The sequence below is a fragment of the Talpa europaea genome, assembly GCF_964194135.1.
Source record: "Talpa europaea genome assembly, chromosome: 9".
Taxonomy (NCBI): Eukaryota; Metazoa; Chordata; class Mammalia; order Eulipotyphla; family Talpidae; genus Talpa; species Talpa europaea.
In genome coordinates this window covers 7,818,200-7,834,200 of record NC_140076.1, presented here as the reverse complement: position 1 = coordinate 7,834,200, position 16,001 = coordinate 7,818,200, and the positions used below count along the sequence as shown (strand labels likewise).

Below are 16,001 nucleotides of genomic sequence, written 5' to 3'. Positions count from 1 at the left end.
CTGTCCTCTGATGCAAACCCCAGGGCACATGCTTATGTATAGGTGGGCGCAGAGTCGGCCACACCACCCAGCAGGAGCCCGTGCCAGGCTGCCAGTCTGTCCCTTATGTGTAAGGGATGGTCTTGGGGCAGCTGCTGACCACAGCGTGGTGCCTACCCCGAACAAGCCTGGCTCTGTGTGGGTGCTGCCTGCACTCTGACCTCAGTGCCTGGGTGGACTTGGACCAGCTCCCTGCAGTCTTTACCTGACTGTTGTCCCAGGCCCCTGCCCTTGTCCCTGTGCACCATCCTCCCCAGCCCCTGCCCGGACTCTGACCTCATCCAGGCAGGTGTCCCACAATGAAACTGACTCCTCACAATAAACCTCTAGGGTGGTTCTGTCTCCACTCACATTATGGAGGAGGGCACAGAGAGGGCAGGGGGCTCGCCCAGCATCACACAGCATGTTGGGACAGAGCTGGGATTAGAACTAGCACGTGTATTCTTAGTCCTCCGAGCTCTCCTGTCTTCCCTGCCTGTGGGCCACCCTCTTGCCCAGGGTGTGGACTGGAGTTACTCTGTGCTTTTGTATTCGTGGTTGTCTGTCCCTCCACCCTAGAGTGGTTGTCATGGGTACACCAGTGCCACCCAACAGGACCGGCTACACTTCTGGTGCTCGGTAAATATTTATGCCCGGATGAAGGAAACTGAATCAAAGCCTTCAGTGCCATTAGCTCAGGTTCTGGAGGTTCCAACTGGGCTGGCATATGTCTGTCTGTGTCTCTCCATCCCTGGAACCCTGAGCAGGGCTCACCCAGTGCTTGGTTCCCTGGCATCCAGGCACCCCAGAGCCCTGGTTTGCCTCCCAGGGAGTGACTTGAGCATCTGGGCCCACCTGGCTAACACCCTCCTTGGGCTGCCTGTCAATGACAGGAGGAGGCTGATGGCTGGGGGGCTGACCTAGACGCCACCAGGGCCCTCTCCTGGCGGGCACCTCTCTCCCCTAGGCAGTTAGCAGGGAAGGCTACGTACAGGGCGCTCTTGGCACCAGGTACAGTTCCAAATACTGTAGACACACACACACACACACACACACACACACACACACTCATTTAGTCCTAGGAGTCAGGCTCAGTTACCCTCCCATTTTACAGATGGGCAAACTGAGGCACAGCAGGCTGCCTGCCTTGCCCCATGTCACACGGCTTGTGGGCTGAGTGAGGTGGTGTTGGCCCCTCAACTGCAGGCGCTGCTCTGGCCTCTGCCTCTGCACCCCATGCTCTACATCAGGGCCTGAACACGTGGCCTTGTGTCTGCGGGGAGCTCCGTCCAGAGCAGCGCTAGTGCCACAGCTGCCCCCATTCTCTCTGCCTCCCATACCTCCTTATGCTGGGTTAAGTGGTTCTCCAGATCTTGAACTTTCCGTTTCTCCATCTCTAAGGCTTCCTTCGCTTTTCTTTTCTCCTGGGCCAGATTGTTCTCCAAAACCTGGAAACCAACAGCCAGTGTCTTTGGACGTCTGTCCGAGGGGGAGGGGAAGCGGGGGAGAGGGAGCAGCAGAGCTGCAGACGAGGCCAATCCCCAGGACAGTGAGCATGGCTAATCCCTGAGTGGTCTGACCAGGGTGGGGGGCTGTGCCAGCACCCCGCATTCACAGCAGCTCTGCCAGGGGGGTGCTGTGCGTTGCCCATTTGCTAGATGAGGACACTGAGGAGTGGAAGGTTGGCCGGGGCCACGCAGCATGGCCGAGGCAGAGCCAGGCCGGAGACCAGGCTCGGGGAAAGCTGCGGCCAGCATCGGGAGCCCAACCTGTCCTGTTTGGAGCTCAAGCTCTTATCACCATGCCAGGCGGCCTCTCCGATAAGCAGAATCTCATTAATAATGGACTCTCCCGTTATTGAGATAAATCGCTTAAAGAGAACCAGGTTTCGGGAGGAGGGCATCGTAGTGGATTCATGCACTGTGACCTTCCCATTTCTAGAAGGGTGGGGATTATCCTCAAGGGGGAAGATCTCACAGGTTGTGGGGAGGAAAGTGTGGTCAGTATCTGCTGCTCATCACCAAGAATTTTAGCCAAGAAGCTGCTATTACTATCTGCTAGTCAGCCAAGTGGCTTTATGCTAATTGCCCTTGGATGTCAGTTACCACCAGGCCCTGCTTCTAGTCACCCGCGAAAGGGCTCCAGCTTCAGATGGGTCGCCTTTTAAATGCCAGCCTGGCTATCAGAGAGCTGGAACTGGCTTCCACTATACCCAGTGTCTAGGGTCCTGCCCAAAGCATTTGACCCAACCTATGGCTGCAAAGCTACAGAGAAAGCAGCGTAAGCCCCAGGCCACACTCCGCTGTCCCGGCGCCAGCCCTGCAGAGCAGAAGGCAGTAACCTTGGGGAGTGTCACCTCATTCTGAGCACTGAGGCAGGGTCTGGGGAAGCTGTGAAAGAGACTTCAAGCATTTTTCAGGGACTTCGGGTCGACTCCACTGCCTCTACTCTTGTCTACACTCAGGGCTTTGACTGCTTCTCTGTAGTCCTCTGACAGCCCACGACTTGTGGGCTGTCCAGCAGGACTCACTCATGTGGGCTGTCCCCCATTTACTCCCCCAAGTGCCCAGGCAGGTGATGGCAGTGGGTCCTTCTGGTGCCTCAAACCCTACATTATGATCTATGATGATCTTGCCCTTAAGATTCACTTGCTAGTGATAGAAGCTCTGATAAAACAAATCCATAACTGAGCTTGCACAAGCTCTGTGGGTGGGACAAGGAACCTGGGGAGGGGGGCTGTGCCAGAAGAGGGCTGGTGAGGCCTGGGGGGACCTAGCACAGCTCCTCCTTGCTGTTGGGCTGTCCCTGCCACACTTTCCTTAAATCTCTCTCCTGACATGCCCCATGACCTCGAAAACTCTAAATTCAAGGGCCTCCCCCAGTCCTGTGCTGCTGACCTCTCAGTGGCCTTGGATCCCTTTGAGTCTTTTCGAGACCCTAATCTTCTTCCCGATCCCTCCATCCCCTGCCCCAGAAAATAACTCAGCATTAAACTTCAGTGACACTGGTGATAGGGGCTGCAGAGCACAGCTGCGTAGGGGACCCCAAGTGAGCCCCCACTCCTCTCTGTGGATCAGGTCAAACAGCATGAGCTCTGTCCTGCAGTCTCCTTGTTTCTCCCTCGGGGTGGGTGGGCGAGGATGTAGGGTTCCACTCTGGGGAGTGAGGTTGGAGTACGGTTGAGAGCAAACCAGTGCCCAGACAGAAGGGAGCTGGCAGTAGTGGCAGCGATCGCAACAGCTGCCTCTCCCTGAGCGGTGGTCCTCGGTCACATGCTTCACTGGACATTATCTTTAATCCTCACTAGCTGCACCCTTTAAAGAAAGTAGGCATTGAGAGATCTGCTCCAGGCCATCAGTAGCCAGGGAGTGAAACCATGTCTCATCTGACAGCAAAGCCTGCCCTCTTCACTTCTCTGTGCTGCCTCTGGCTTGAAGAGCTAATGAAAGGATGACGTGAAAAAGACACAGGGAGCTGAGGATGCCCACGAGGTAAGTATGAGTCAATAATACAATAGAGCTTCCCCCAAAGCTATTTTGAGCACATCAATAGAAGTATAATGTCTTCAATGAGGGAGAGGAGAGTCTTGTCCTAGGCCACCAAGGTTGGAGAACCGTGTTGGTCTGGGAACCTCGGTTTAGAAGAAAATTGGTGATGGGTTGCAAGATCAGATGTGCATAGGGGCCAGACACCAAAAAGCAAGTGGTCTGCATTTAATGCAATAGGGAATGGTGGGGATTGTGGCAAATGCTGCTGCTTGGCTCAACTCCAGTCCATTTTGGCCAAGTGGAAACAAAGGCCAGATTTTCTGACTTTTTAAGAGAGGGTGGAAATCTGGATTTTTAAATAAATTTTGTGAACTTTAAGTAAAACACTCTAAGGTCAAATATGACATGTCCACAAGCCCTTTTCAGCCAGTCAGCTGCTCGTCTATGACTTCTGGAGAACAGAATAGGTCAGAGGAGTGGATGAAGGCCAGGCTGCAGTCCTGTGAGGCACATAAGGAGAAACAAGGGCATTGGAGTCTGGAGACGAACAGGGTCTCTATTTTCAAACACCCACTTCTTTGGAAGTGGGTAGGCCTTGGAGGACCCCAGGGGGAGGATTACTACCTTTCTGGGAGAAAAAGCTTGATTCAACTTAACTTAGAGGAAGGGTTTTTTATCTGGACAAGACTCAACATTGGGAGGGACAACCCTGGCTGGAAAAATTTTTCAGTGGTGGAGCTGAAGGCTGGATGATTTGGGGATGATTTAATGGAAGATTCACAAAGCCCCAAAGGCCCAGGACTCCACAATTCCCGCATTTCTGTGCTTTGGGATGCAATCTTCATGCCAAAGAGATGGGGTGACAGTCCCAACTTGTCGTCAAGCCCTATCTACACCTGCATTTTATGCTCTCTGCAGTTTTTCCAAGTCTCAAGATCAACTCTTTGGTCTTTCCTTGAGTGCCCCAAGATTCTTCTCAAAATAGCTGAGCCAGCCCAAGGAGCAAGGCAAGCTCCCCCTTCTCTATCCCCCACTAGCAGAGGTTCTGAACTTACTTCCATGAGGCCCACAAGCCGGATTTGGGCTCGAGCCAACTCTATCTCCCCGAGCTGCATACCTCCTTCTGCTGGGTTAAAAGGTTCTCCAGCTCTTGGACTCTGGTCTGTTCTTCTGCTAATGCTTCTTTTGCTCTGCTTTTCTCTTGAGTAATGCTCTCCTCCAAAGCCTGGAAGCCAATGACCATTGTTTAATAGTTACCATGGCAGGAATGTGGACACTCAGCCAGCACTTTGTGACTTAGCTGTTCACAGCTCAGGACAATCCCATGGGGAGACTGGGCAGCTTAGCCCAGGAGCTGAGAGCATGCGCTCAGGAGCTGCAGGCCCAGACCAGAGTCCCGGGTCAACCCTTTCTAGCTGCGCGGACTTGATCTGGCCTCAGGCCAACTCCGTGTCTGAGCTACGTACCTTCTTCTGGCGGGCGAAGCAATTCTGCAGCTCCTGGACTCTCTTCCGTTCTTCGTCTAGTGCTTCTTGCACTTTGTTTCTCTCTTGAGTAATGCTTTCCTCCAAAGCCTGAAAGCCAATGACCATTGTTTAATAGAGTTACCATGGCAGGAGTGTGGACACTTGGCTAGCACTTCATGGCTCAGCTGTTCACAGCTCAGGACAACCCCGTGGGGAGAATGTGGGCAGCTTGGCCCAGCTGCTGAGAGCACAGGCCCAGACTAGAGTCTGGGTCAGTCCTTCCTAGGTCTATATCTTTGGGCAGGTGAGAAGGGAGGGTACCTTAGTTTCCTTCCCTGTGCAGTGGGAACATAATAGTGCTTCCTGCATTTGGGTTGATGTGAAGAGCAGGTGGGATGATGAACATGACAAGCTTGGCATACAATAACCCCTTGTGAATAAGAATCACTCATTTCTTCTGTTATCTCCACGTTGCAGGGGAAGAAGCAAGCTTAGAGAGATTGAGGACCACCCAATTTACTTGACTCTAGAGCCTTGTTGTAAACCAGGGGTTGGCAAACTTTGGCCAAACCTGGCCCCTGTCTGTTTATTGTTAATAAAGTTTTATTGGAACACCTCCATGTTCATGTTTGTGCCTTGCCTGCGGCTGCCTTTATGCTATAGCAGCAGAGTTGAGTGGTCACAGCAAAGACTGTCTGGCCTGCAAAAGTAAATATATGTAACAGGTTCTTGGATGATGTCATTTTGTTCAACTTCATTTCCTTAAACATTGATGATAACAAATAAAGCCCATCCTGGCAGGGGCCACTCTCTGTGCAGTTTGTGTGTTCCCGCCCTCACCATCTGTGGTCTGTGTGGGTTCTCTCCACAGATGTGCATGTAAGGTTCATGGGCATGTCTCGATTGTCCCAGTCACAGTCTGTGTGTGTTCGTGTGTGTTTGTGTTCATGTATGTGTGTGTGCGCAAGTGTGGGCAAGTGCCCTGAGAGGGACGGGCATCCGGTCCAGGTGGGCGCCGGCTTGACCATGAGCTGTAGGGAGAGGCTCCTGCCACCCTTGACCCTGAACTGGAATAAATGGGTTGAAAATTGAACCAATGAAGGAATGAAAACATCATTGTTTAATGTTAGAAGTGTTTTGGGTCTTTATGCTGAAGTTTGGTGACGTTTCTGTGGTCAGAAGTCTGCCTTAGGAACTTAACTTTGTTTATCAATGAGTCTAAGATCAAATTGGTTTGTTCTATGTGCTTCTGCTTCAAGTGAGAGCTGCCAAGAACACATGGGTGATGTTAAGTGAGGATTTACAGTTTACTATTTTTAGTATATGTGCGGGAAGCTTGCTGACCCCTGACGGAAACAGCGCGTGCACCGTTAGATCACTTATAATGTGGTTAACAGTTCATTTTTTTTTTTTTTAAAGATGTTAGCTGGATAAAGGAACTGGAATTTCTTACCATTGAAAGAGTCCCCAAACAGGTAGGATTCATGAAAAAACTGAGTTAATGATTTTTTTTTAAAGAGATAATTTATTTTTTAGTAGAAAAACTGGGATGCAGGCCAGAGGTGTGGAGTGTGGGGGTGGTGGTGAGAGGATTCACCAGAGACAGAGTGGGGAGCAGAACAGGCGGATCCACTGAAATACACTGCTGAGGGGAGCAGCAGGAGAGACAGTAGAGGTCTGCTATGCCCTGTGGGTAGCTCCCTGGCCAGGGATCAAACTCAGGCACAGCAGTGATAGCACTGAGACTTAACCCCTAGGCTACCAGGGAGGCCTGAGTTAATGATCTTTGACATGTGTACTTCTAGAAAGGGGTGGGTGACAGTGTCCTCTGCTATCGTAAAATTGGGCTTGGTGCCAAGATCTGGGCTGGTACTTCCAGATGAGTCTCAAGGGTCAAGCTGGTCAGCAGTTGTGTCTGGGGAGTGGTGACCCTTCTTGGGTAATGACCATCTGCAGGTCATTGTTGGGGAGAGTGATGCTGCCTCCCCCCTCTGCAAGGGGCAGTGTGCCCTAAGCTTTGCTGTGTTTCAGGGGGCTTTGAAACCAGTCCTTTGGAATAGTCCATAAGGGAGGCTGCTACAAGTGGGCATCGGGGAGGCTCAGGCTGGAGCCCAGAGCAATGTGGAACAGGAATGTACCATACACCCACCAGGGAGCACGTCAACCCCAAATTAAAAATAAAAGACAACATTTGGAAAGGGAGATGTGAATCAGAGAGGTGTGAGGAAGGAGGTGGGGAGTTTGTGAAGATTTTGGAGATTTCTAGGTTTTTTGCTGGTTTTACCCTCTACGAATCCCAGGCACAAGCCACACCCTCACCCCATTAGATCAGAGCCTGAGGGGGGAGGGAAGGTGCAAGGCATTGTTTCTTTTGGTTTCTTAAATGCCAAAGTTCTGAACTGCTGACCTAGGACCCTGGTGATGAGGTGCCTTAAGTCATCACAGGTCCCTGAATGTCAAAAAAGACCCACTCTTGGACCATGATGAGAACTGGCTTATTAAATGCAGTTTCTCATCCTTTTTCAGAGATTCTGGCTAAATGGGTCTGGGGTAGGGCCCTAGGATTGTTATTTATTTATTTATTTATTTATTCATTCATTCATTCAAGCACTGGGTACAGTCAGAAGCACGGGAGGGTGAGAGAATTCACCAGGGCCAAAGCGGGGAGCAGAACAGGCAGACTGATGAAATACACTGTTAAGGGGAGCAGGGGGTGTGGCAGGAGAGGTCTGTGCGCCATGTGGGACCCTTGCCCCCAGGCGGGGATCGAACCGGCGCTACAGAGGCTGTGGGCAACTTCGCAGCCCAGCGCAACCGCTGCGCCACCAGGGAAGGCCGCCTAGGATTGTATTTTAAACAAGCATTCAGCTGGTTCCTATCAGGCAACTTTGGGAAAAGCTTCCTTTAAGATTTTGCTGCTGAAAATGTGGTCAGGCATCCCACGCTGCCCGTCCCAGCTGGGAGCTTGTGGAAATGCAGAGCCTGGGTGTGCTGAGCAGAATCTGCATTTTAACCACATCCCAGGTAATTCTCGGGCACCTTTAAGTTAGAGAGCACCTGCAGTACAAACAGCCTCTAATTGCTTTGGTTTCTAGAAACGAAAGCAATTTTGGTTATTTGCTCCCCCCTGACATGTATGAAGAGAAAGCAAAGGACTGAAATACTGTGAGGTCAGTCTTGCACATTCTTGGAGGCAGTTTGTCAGTTACACACCAGGACCTGCAGTAATGACTCGGATTTGCAGAATCAAACGCAACATATAAACAAAGAGGATAATCATTTCCAGAAATTCCAATACCCTGCCTTTGCAGGCTGATTCTGTTCTGAGCTTTAGAACTTAAGCTTCACGTTAATGCCTTTAATGTCATTCACATGTTTCATTAATTTGGTTCATGGCACCCAACAAGGGGTTGCTGAGATTTCTCCCTCTGAGTTCTGCCTTCAGTTTCCTGTGGGAAAGCCCATGTCAGCAGTTTCTAATTGTGAAGAAAATGGCAGAACCACCTTACCACCTTTTCTTCTATCAGCAGCTTGATTCTGGCTTTTAGCTTCTCCTCTTGCTGCAGCCTTTCCTGGTTCAGCTTCTCCTTCTCAGCCAGATGCTCCTGTAGCTTTTCTTGCAGCAAGATCTTCTGAGTCTCCTGAGAACTGCTGATCTTGATCTGAAGGGAGAGAAAAGAAAACTGAAGCTGAGGGGGGGAAACAGGAATAACTAAAGAGTCATTTCCGTGTTTTTCTTTTCTTTTTCTTTTTTTAAAAAAGATTTATTTATTTATTTATTACATCCACACGTGTGCACAAGCCCATCCGAGAGGGGTGACCCAGCTGGCAGCTGACCCCAAGTGTGTGCGAGGTGAACAGTGATGGTGGAATGCCACTAACACCTTGCGGTTGTTTATCAGACAGCATTATGGCCATAGCTCCCAGAAGGACAGAATCCCTAAGGGTCATTTTGCCTCTAACTTGTAGCCATTATGTAATTTTTGGTAATTTTGCCCCTGAACTGTGGCTAGCTGCACTTCTTCCACTGTAGTTAATGAATGCAGCTTTTTTTTTTAAGATTTATTTATTTATGCATACAAGAGCTGGAGTACAGGCCAGATGTGTGGGAGGGTAAAAGAATTCATCAGAGACAAAGCGGGGAACAGAACAGGCTGACCGATGAAATACACTGCTGAGGGGAGCAGCAGGTGAGACAGGAGAGGTCTGCCGTGCCATGTGGGTATCTTACTGGCCGGCCGGGCTCGAACCTGCGCTGTAGAGGCTGCAGACAGCTTCACAGCGCTGAGCGCAACCGCCTGCACCACCAGGAAAGGCCCCTGAATGCAGCTTTTAAGATCTGATGGGACTTAGGTCTTTTTAGATTTTGACTAGAGGAAAACAAGCATCCTGTCTTTGCCCTTGCCCTCCGGGAAGACCCCGCAGCCCTGTCTGAGTCTCTTCATGTGCAAATGGAGATATCATTTCACCTTTTGGAGGATGTGCGCTAACAAGATCAAAGTGCACAATGCTATGCAAATGCCAAGGACGAGCTGAAATAAACTTTCGAAATGAAAAGAATACCTGAAGTTCCTGGGTGTGGCTCGTAATTTTCTTATAGTGTTCCAGAAGATATTTCAGATACGAGGAGAATCCTTAAAAAGACATGCAAGAAGAAGGTTAAGAATCAATTCAGGTCACCTGCTTTGCCTTTTGGGTAAGGTCTTTTGAAAAGTTGACAAAACTGGAGCCATTTTAAAATTGCGTGAGCCGTGGCAGAAACACCATTTGCTGTTCCCTTTAAGTTGACTCAAACCTCTGGACTGGCCCAAACCACCACCATTCCAGGAAGCCAGCAGGAGCAGGCATATTTGGTTTGAAAGGACTGATAAAAATGAAGTTTTACTTGCTTTCACTGGGGGACCCCACCACCTGATCATTTCACCTCTGAGTTTGATGGCAAAGGGGAAGAATAAGAGAAAAAATAGTGGGTGGATGCCAGAGGAGTTGAAACTCCAGACCTTATGCTCCTGACTGCAGAGGGAAGGATAAGGAGAGACACGGGAGGGAAGAGCTGTGTCTGGAAGGGGGATATGGCGGGGTGGGAGGAGAAAGATGGGTATAGAGAGGAAGGAAGAGGGTATCATGTGCGTAGCTGAGGCCTCCATCTTTGACAGCACCACTCTGAGAATTTCCAGTGGGAAGAATGAGAATAATATTATAATAACAGCTATCAAGGATCAAGCACCTGTTGTGTGCAGACATCATGCCAGCAGTTTGACACCTGATATTTTCTAATGGCTATAAAAAACCCAGCAAGGAAATGTGTTTGCGCTGATCGTTGAGCTGAGAGGAGCTCAGCATGTAGGTGGTAGGATCGGCAGGCAGACCTAGCTCTGTCCTGGACCTGTTCTCTTACAGAGACCCTGGAGGCTTGAGCATGAAGGGCTGGATTGGCTAATGTGAATTGTGAGTTGGGAGAAGTGTGTGGCAAGGATATCAAGATGGCGGGGTGGGAGAGGCAAGACGGCATGGCTGATGTTGGCTTGCATTACAGGAGCCTGGTGGTGCAGGAATTGTGGTGATTAGACTGGGCTGGAAATCTCCTGGAAGAGTTCCGTAGGAAACACGTGCACGGTGGCGTTGGCCAGGAGAACACCGTGCTAGAAACCGATTTCACGTAATTCTGAGAACCTTCTGGTAGAGCTCTGTATGCAGGGCTACAGCTGAGATCTGTGGCCCAGGGGCAAGTCTCCATCATGGTAGAATCCACAGAGAAATTAAAGGGAGGGGTGTCAAGGATGTGAATGGGAGGATGGGGGAACTTGGCCACATTTTTAGAGTTGATGATGGGCCATAATGAGAATCAGGTTTCCCCCTTTGGGAGAAGGAGCAATTCTTTATTATATTTCTGGTTACAAAAGTTACACGTGTCTATGACACAAACTCAAACATTACAGAAATCTCTGTCTTCACTGGCCGGCACACAGTAGACCCACGATGGATAACTGTTGCATGACGGAGTGAAAGTCAAGGTCCTCTGTGAACCCCCATGGTGGGGCAATGCTCTCACCAGCTTTATATCTCTTTCCCCAGATTTCTCTTTTGGTTGGATACTGACACTTTAAAAATACAAACACGGGGGCCTCCCTGGTGGTGCAAGGAGTTAAGCACCGCACTGTGAAGCAATCCGAAGCCTCTGCAGCACGAGTTCAATCCCCGGCCAGCCAGGGAGCAACCCGCATGGTGTGGCAGACCTCGTCTATCTCCCCCGCTGCTCCCCTCAGTAGTGTGTTTCAGTTAGTCTGCCTGTTCTGCTCCCCACTCTGTCTCTGGTGGATCCTCTCACCCCCCATGTCTCTGGTGGATCCTCTTACCCCCCACATCTCTGGCATGTACCCCAGCTCTTGTATGCATAAATAAATAAATCTTTACCAAAAAAAATACAAACCCAGTACTACACATACATATTGTATCACAACTTATTTTTTTAATTTAAAAATACTGCATATCTTAGATATCTGAGCACGAAAAATTTCCTATGGGTGCAGGAAAGCCTTTTCTTTGTAACAAAGTCTTGTAGAAAAGTCACAAACAACTGAGCTTGCAAAGAAAAATGTAAAGAGTTCTTTCTTTCTCTTATCAAGAGTAGCATGAGAAACCAGGCAGGAGAATTGTTGAATCAACTTTCGCGAGTCCTTCTTAGATATTTCCTATCTTCCTGGCTGGACCAGGACCACACAGTCCTTCACCCATCAGATCTTTAATAATAACTCCAGCCTGCTGGGCCACTCACAACATCATCCAGCAATACTTCAAGTAGTTTCCCTCTGCAGTACTAGAGTTGGATTTCCCAGGATTAACCAACCTAGCTTTTAAGGTGTGATCTCTTAGGACAATATTCTAAAAGGCGGATGGTACGGTGGTGAAGAGCAGGGATTTTATTTCCTGAGGGAGCTGGATGGAGCCCCAGTTATACCACTTGGAAGCTGGGATGCACAGGCCATTGTCAAGACTACGAAGGTGGCCTGGGTAAGGTTCTCTGGGCTCCCACCCAATGGAGCGCTTGTGACTCATTTGGGGTCAAGTGGCGACAGGGCAGGGCTTCCTGGTAAAGTGACCTTGGTGTGAGAAAATCAAACTGCCCTGCCTGAGCGTATGCCCATCTGGGTGCTACTCACACTTAGGTCATGTTAAATTGACAAGCATTTGCTGATGGTGACAGCAGCTGCCATTTACTGAGGCTTGTTGTGACCCAGGGCCTAGAATTGTTTTACGTCATTGAGTAAAACACGTCATTGAGTCCTCAAACCACCCCATAAGATTTTACCCCCTTTTTTAATATAAATAAGGAAATGGAGACATACAGAAAGTAAGTCACTTGCTCAATCAACTAGTAAGTGCACAGTTGAGACTCGAACTTTGGCAGCTGGCCCCAAAGCCCAAACCACGCTGCTTTAAGCCAAATGAGGCTTGACTTGGGCATGGCTCATGGCGTGCATCAGGGGTAGCTCACTGTAGGGAACAAAACCTCCTTGCTCTGTCTCTGCCCAAATTATTGACAGAACCTGTCTCAAGGAATTGGGGATGTACCTGCTATACTCTGGATCATCAGAGGGAGTGTGGAGTCACAGAAAAACACACAGACATTGGGATCACGATGATCTCATACACAGGAAGCCTAGCCCTACCATGTCCCAGCTGTGTGACCTTGAGCAAGTTTCTTAATATTCTTGAGACTCAATTTCCTTACCCACAAAATAAAGACAACAATAGTACCCAGTTCACTGGGTTGTGGGAGGATTAAAAGTAGACAATGCATATAAAATGCCTGACATGCTGGTAAGTACCAAGGCAGAGCTAAATAAACCATGGTTCCTGCCCTTCTAGAAACTGTGAGCACAGCTCCTAGGAGTGCTTGTGGGTGCTGACGAGTGACTGGGAACCCCTGATGATCTCAGTAATGGGAAGTACCTTGAATCACCTTATCAAGGTGGAATAATTGTACAATATTTCATGAGCCAGTTTCTTCATTTGCAAATGAGGATAATGGTAGCTGCCTCACAGAGGTGCTGGAAGGATGGACGGGGATAATATATGGAAAGTCCTTAGAACAGCAACTAGAATACAAGCCCTCAATGATGAATGTTGTCCGCCATCAGTACTGTCCTCACCTTCATCATCGCTGTCATCATTCTCATCCCATCCCCATTCTAATCATTATCACTGCCATCATGGTTGTCATTGCCACATCCCCATCCTCACCACCATCACCAACATCCTGCTCCTCACCACCATCATAATCAACACCATTATTTTTTTAAGATTTATTTATTTATTTACTTATACAAGCACTGGGTACAGTCAGAAGCGCGGGACGGTGAGAGAATTCACCAGAGCCAGAGCAGGGAACAGAACAGGCAGACTGACAAAGTACACTGCTGAAGGGAGCAGCGGGCGCGGCAGGAGAGGTCTGCGCACCATGTGGGACCCTCGCCTGGCGGCTGGGGATCGAACCGGCGCTGCAGAGGCTATGGGCAGCTTCGCAGCCCAGTGCCCAACCGCTGTGCCACCAGGGGAGGCCCTCAACACCATTTTTATCTTCACTGTCAACACCACCACCTAGCCAGCCTCGCCATCATTATCCTCACCATCACCGTCCTCACCATCATAACATTTGCTTCTCCTCCCCTCCTATGTAGATGGCTGTGTTAGGAATTACAGTAGCAGAGAATACAGAAAATACTCGTGTTCCTCTCTTTCTTTTAACCTTTTGGGACCCTATCATGATATTGCTTGTATTAGAAGGTCAGGTGCCTTTCACCATCAACTCGCCCTCCTGCTGAATGAACTAGAAACGAGCCCTACTCATCAGCCTTCCTGTTATTACCCTCCATCCTTCTCTGGCTTCTTAGAACCAAGAAGCTGTAATCCCGGAATACAGTCTGTTTTCCCCCCAGCGGATGTTCCATAGAGCATATTTTAAGAGATGTTAGATGGGAGCTAAGGGCAGCAAGGAGACATGTATTTTGGGAGTCCCCTATTCTCTATCCTATACTTTTGGACCCACAGAGCATATTATTTTAGAGCCTCTTGCTCAAGTCTCCTGACTCCATGAATTTAGGGAAAAAGATGGTGGGTCTGAAAAATACTGCCTAAGGCAAGTCTTACTCAGCCTTTCTGGAATTGCTAGCCTGACAGATTACATAAGGTAACACATGATCTTATGTAACTTACAGGCATTGGCTACAGTGAGTGGAACGGTCTTGGAGGGGGCCAAATAGTGGGGAGGGGACATGTACAAATGGCTCGGCCACCATTACTAGGACAGATCACGGCCTGTCTTTCAGTTCCAATCTTAAAGCTGTGGTCCTCGTTTCACCTGATTTCATGTACATTCCAGTCTGCCTCTGCCATGATTACAACAGTAACGCTGGGGTAGGGGAGCCCCTGGGTTGTTGGGGTAAAACCAGTCCCTTCTGTATGCTCTATGGGAAGGGCAGGGGTACTTACCTTGTTTCTGCTTTTGATTTTTTTTTTTTTTTAAAGAACTTTGCATCACCTTCTGGATTGCTTTGGAGACATCCTGGCTGGGATGTTGGATCAGTAGAACTGAAAATCACACCTCTATTCTCATTCATTGCTGCAAGAATGTCAAATTCCTAAGCCTCTCTGAAGGGTGATTTGGCAAGGAGTATTAACAATCTCTAAATGTGTGTCTCCTCAGGGTTTGGCTCTGGGTTCTCTCCCTTCTTATTCAATACTTCCTTTGTAAGTGTTACCAGTCACGCCTATGGCTTATCCATCCATCCATCCATCCATCCATCCATCCATCCATCCATCCATCCATCCATCCATCCATCCTTCATCCATCCTCCATCCACTCATCCATCCCACAGATATTAAGAACCTACTATTTAGCACGTGTTCTTCTAGGTTCTGGGGACACACCATTAATAGATAAAACCTTGGCACCCCAACTTTGACGTCCCATGGACACCTCACGCTCATCTTCTTCCTCAAACCTGGTCCTGTGTTCCGTGTTCTGGATACTCTGGATGTAGGTGAAGGAACCACATCTGTCCTTTCATACAGCAGAAACCTGAAGGCCTATAGACCCTTTTCTCTCTGTCACTTTCCTTCCAATCATATCCAAGTGCACCACAGAGGCCTGTTGATTGATCTCTTCACTGTCCCTGGAATATTCTCTTTCTCTGCTCCCACTCCTGCCTTGTGTGGGCCACCCCCTCTCTTTGACAGCTTCCTAATGCCTTCCCTGGTACTGCTCCATGGTGGCCCACATTTCCCTCCCCATATTTTCCACTGGTGTCCAAGATGGTCGCCTCCAAATGCAAATCCCTTCCAACAGTTCCCTACTTAAAACCTTTCATGGGCTTCTTGTTATTCCTAGGACAAAGCAGGGCTTCTTACCAGGGCTTTGCAACCCCCCTGCAGACCCTCCTTGCCAGCCCTGCCCCATCCTGTGCTCTCTTTTCTCTTGGCTCCTTTTGTTCTTCATGCTCCCTACCCCACCCCATGGCTCCCTTTGCCCCAAATGTTCCCCCTTCCCTTCTTTGGCAAATAACTCCTATGCATCCTGCAATGCCCTGCCCTTGCTGACCAGAACAGAGTCCTGCACTTCTCCTTTGTAGCAACTGTCACCATGAAAGTTTTACATGTGATTTTCAGCAAAGGCCCACCCTAGATCTTATGGTCACCAAGATTGTAAGATTTATGGGGGCAGGGATAGTGCCCCAATTTTTATAATGAAAAATTCAAATATAAAGTTGGAGGAATTTTGGTGCCAACATCCATACACCTGTGACTTAGATTCCACCTGTTTCTGAGCCATTTTGGGCCTGCCCCACACCGTGCCTGGTGTCTAGCAGGCATGAGCTGAATCTTTGTTGCTCAAAGGGGTCGATGCCCTTCCTCCTCCGGGAGAACGAAGATGTGATGGATCTAAGCAAGGATGTTTCCTAGCCTTTTCTGCAAGTGTGAAAAACTGGAAACAACCCAAATGCCCCTGACAGGGGACTGGCTAAATAAA

At 49.2% G+C, this 16,001-nt stretch overlaps 1 protein-coding gene across 1 annotated transcript in view; it reads right to left on the bottom strand.

Annotated features, from left to right (window-relative positions):
* FHAD1 (forkhead associated phosphopeptide binding domain 1) overlaps window positions 1-16,001 on the bottom strand; it is a gene marked incomplete at both ends in the record, with an annotated part of 88,250 nt that overhangs the window by 27,317 nt on the left and 44,932 nt on the right. The window contains 4 exons of the mRNA XM_084243557.1: window positions 1,359-1,466; window positions 4,624-4,731; window positions 8,482-8,634; window positions 9,536-9,606. Coding sequence (XP_084099683.1) covers window positions 1,359-1,466; window positions 4,624-4,731; window positions 8,482-8,634; window positions 9,536-9,606 — 440 coding nt within the window. The remainder of the gene's footprint in view (window positions 1-1,358; window positions 1,467-4,623; window positions 4,732-8,481; window positions 8,635-9,535; window positions 9,607-16,001) is intronic.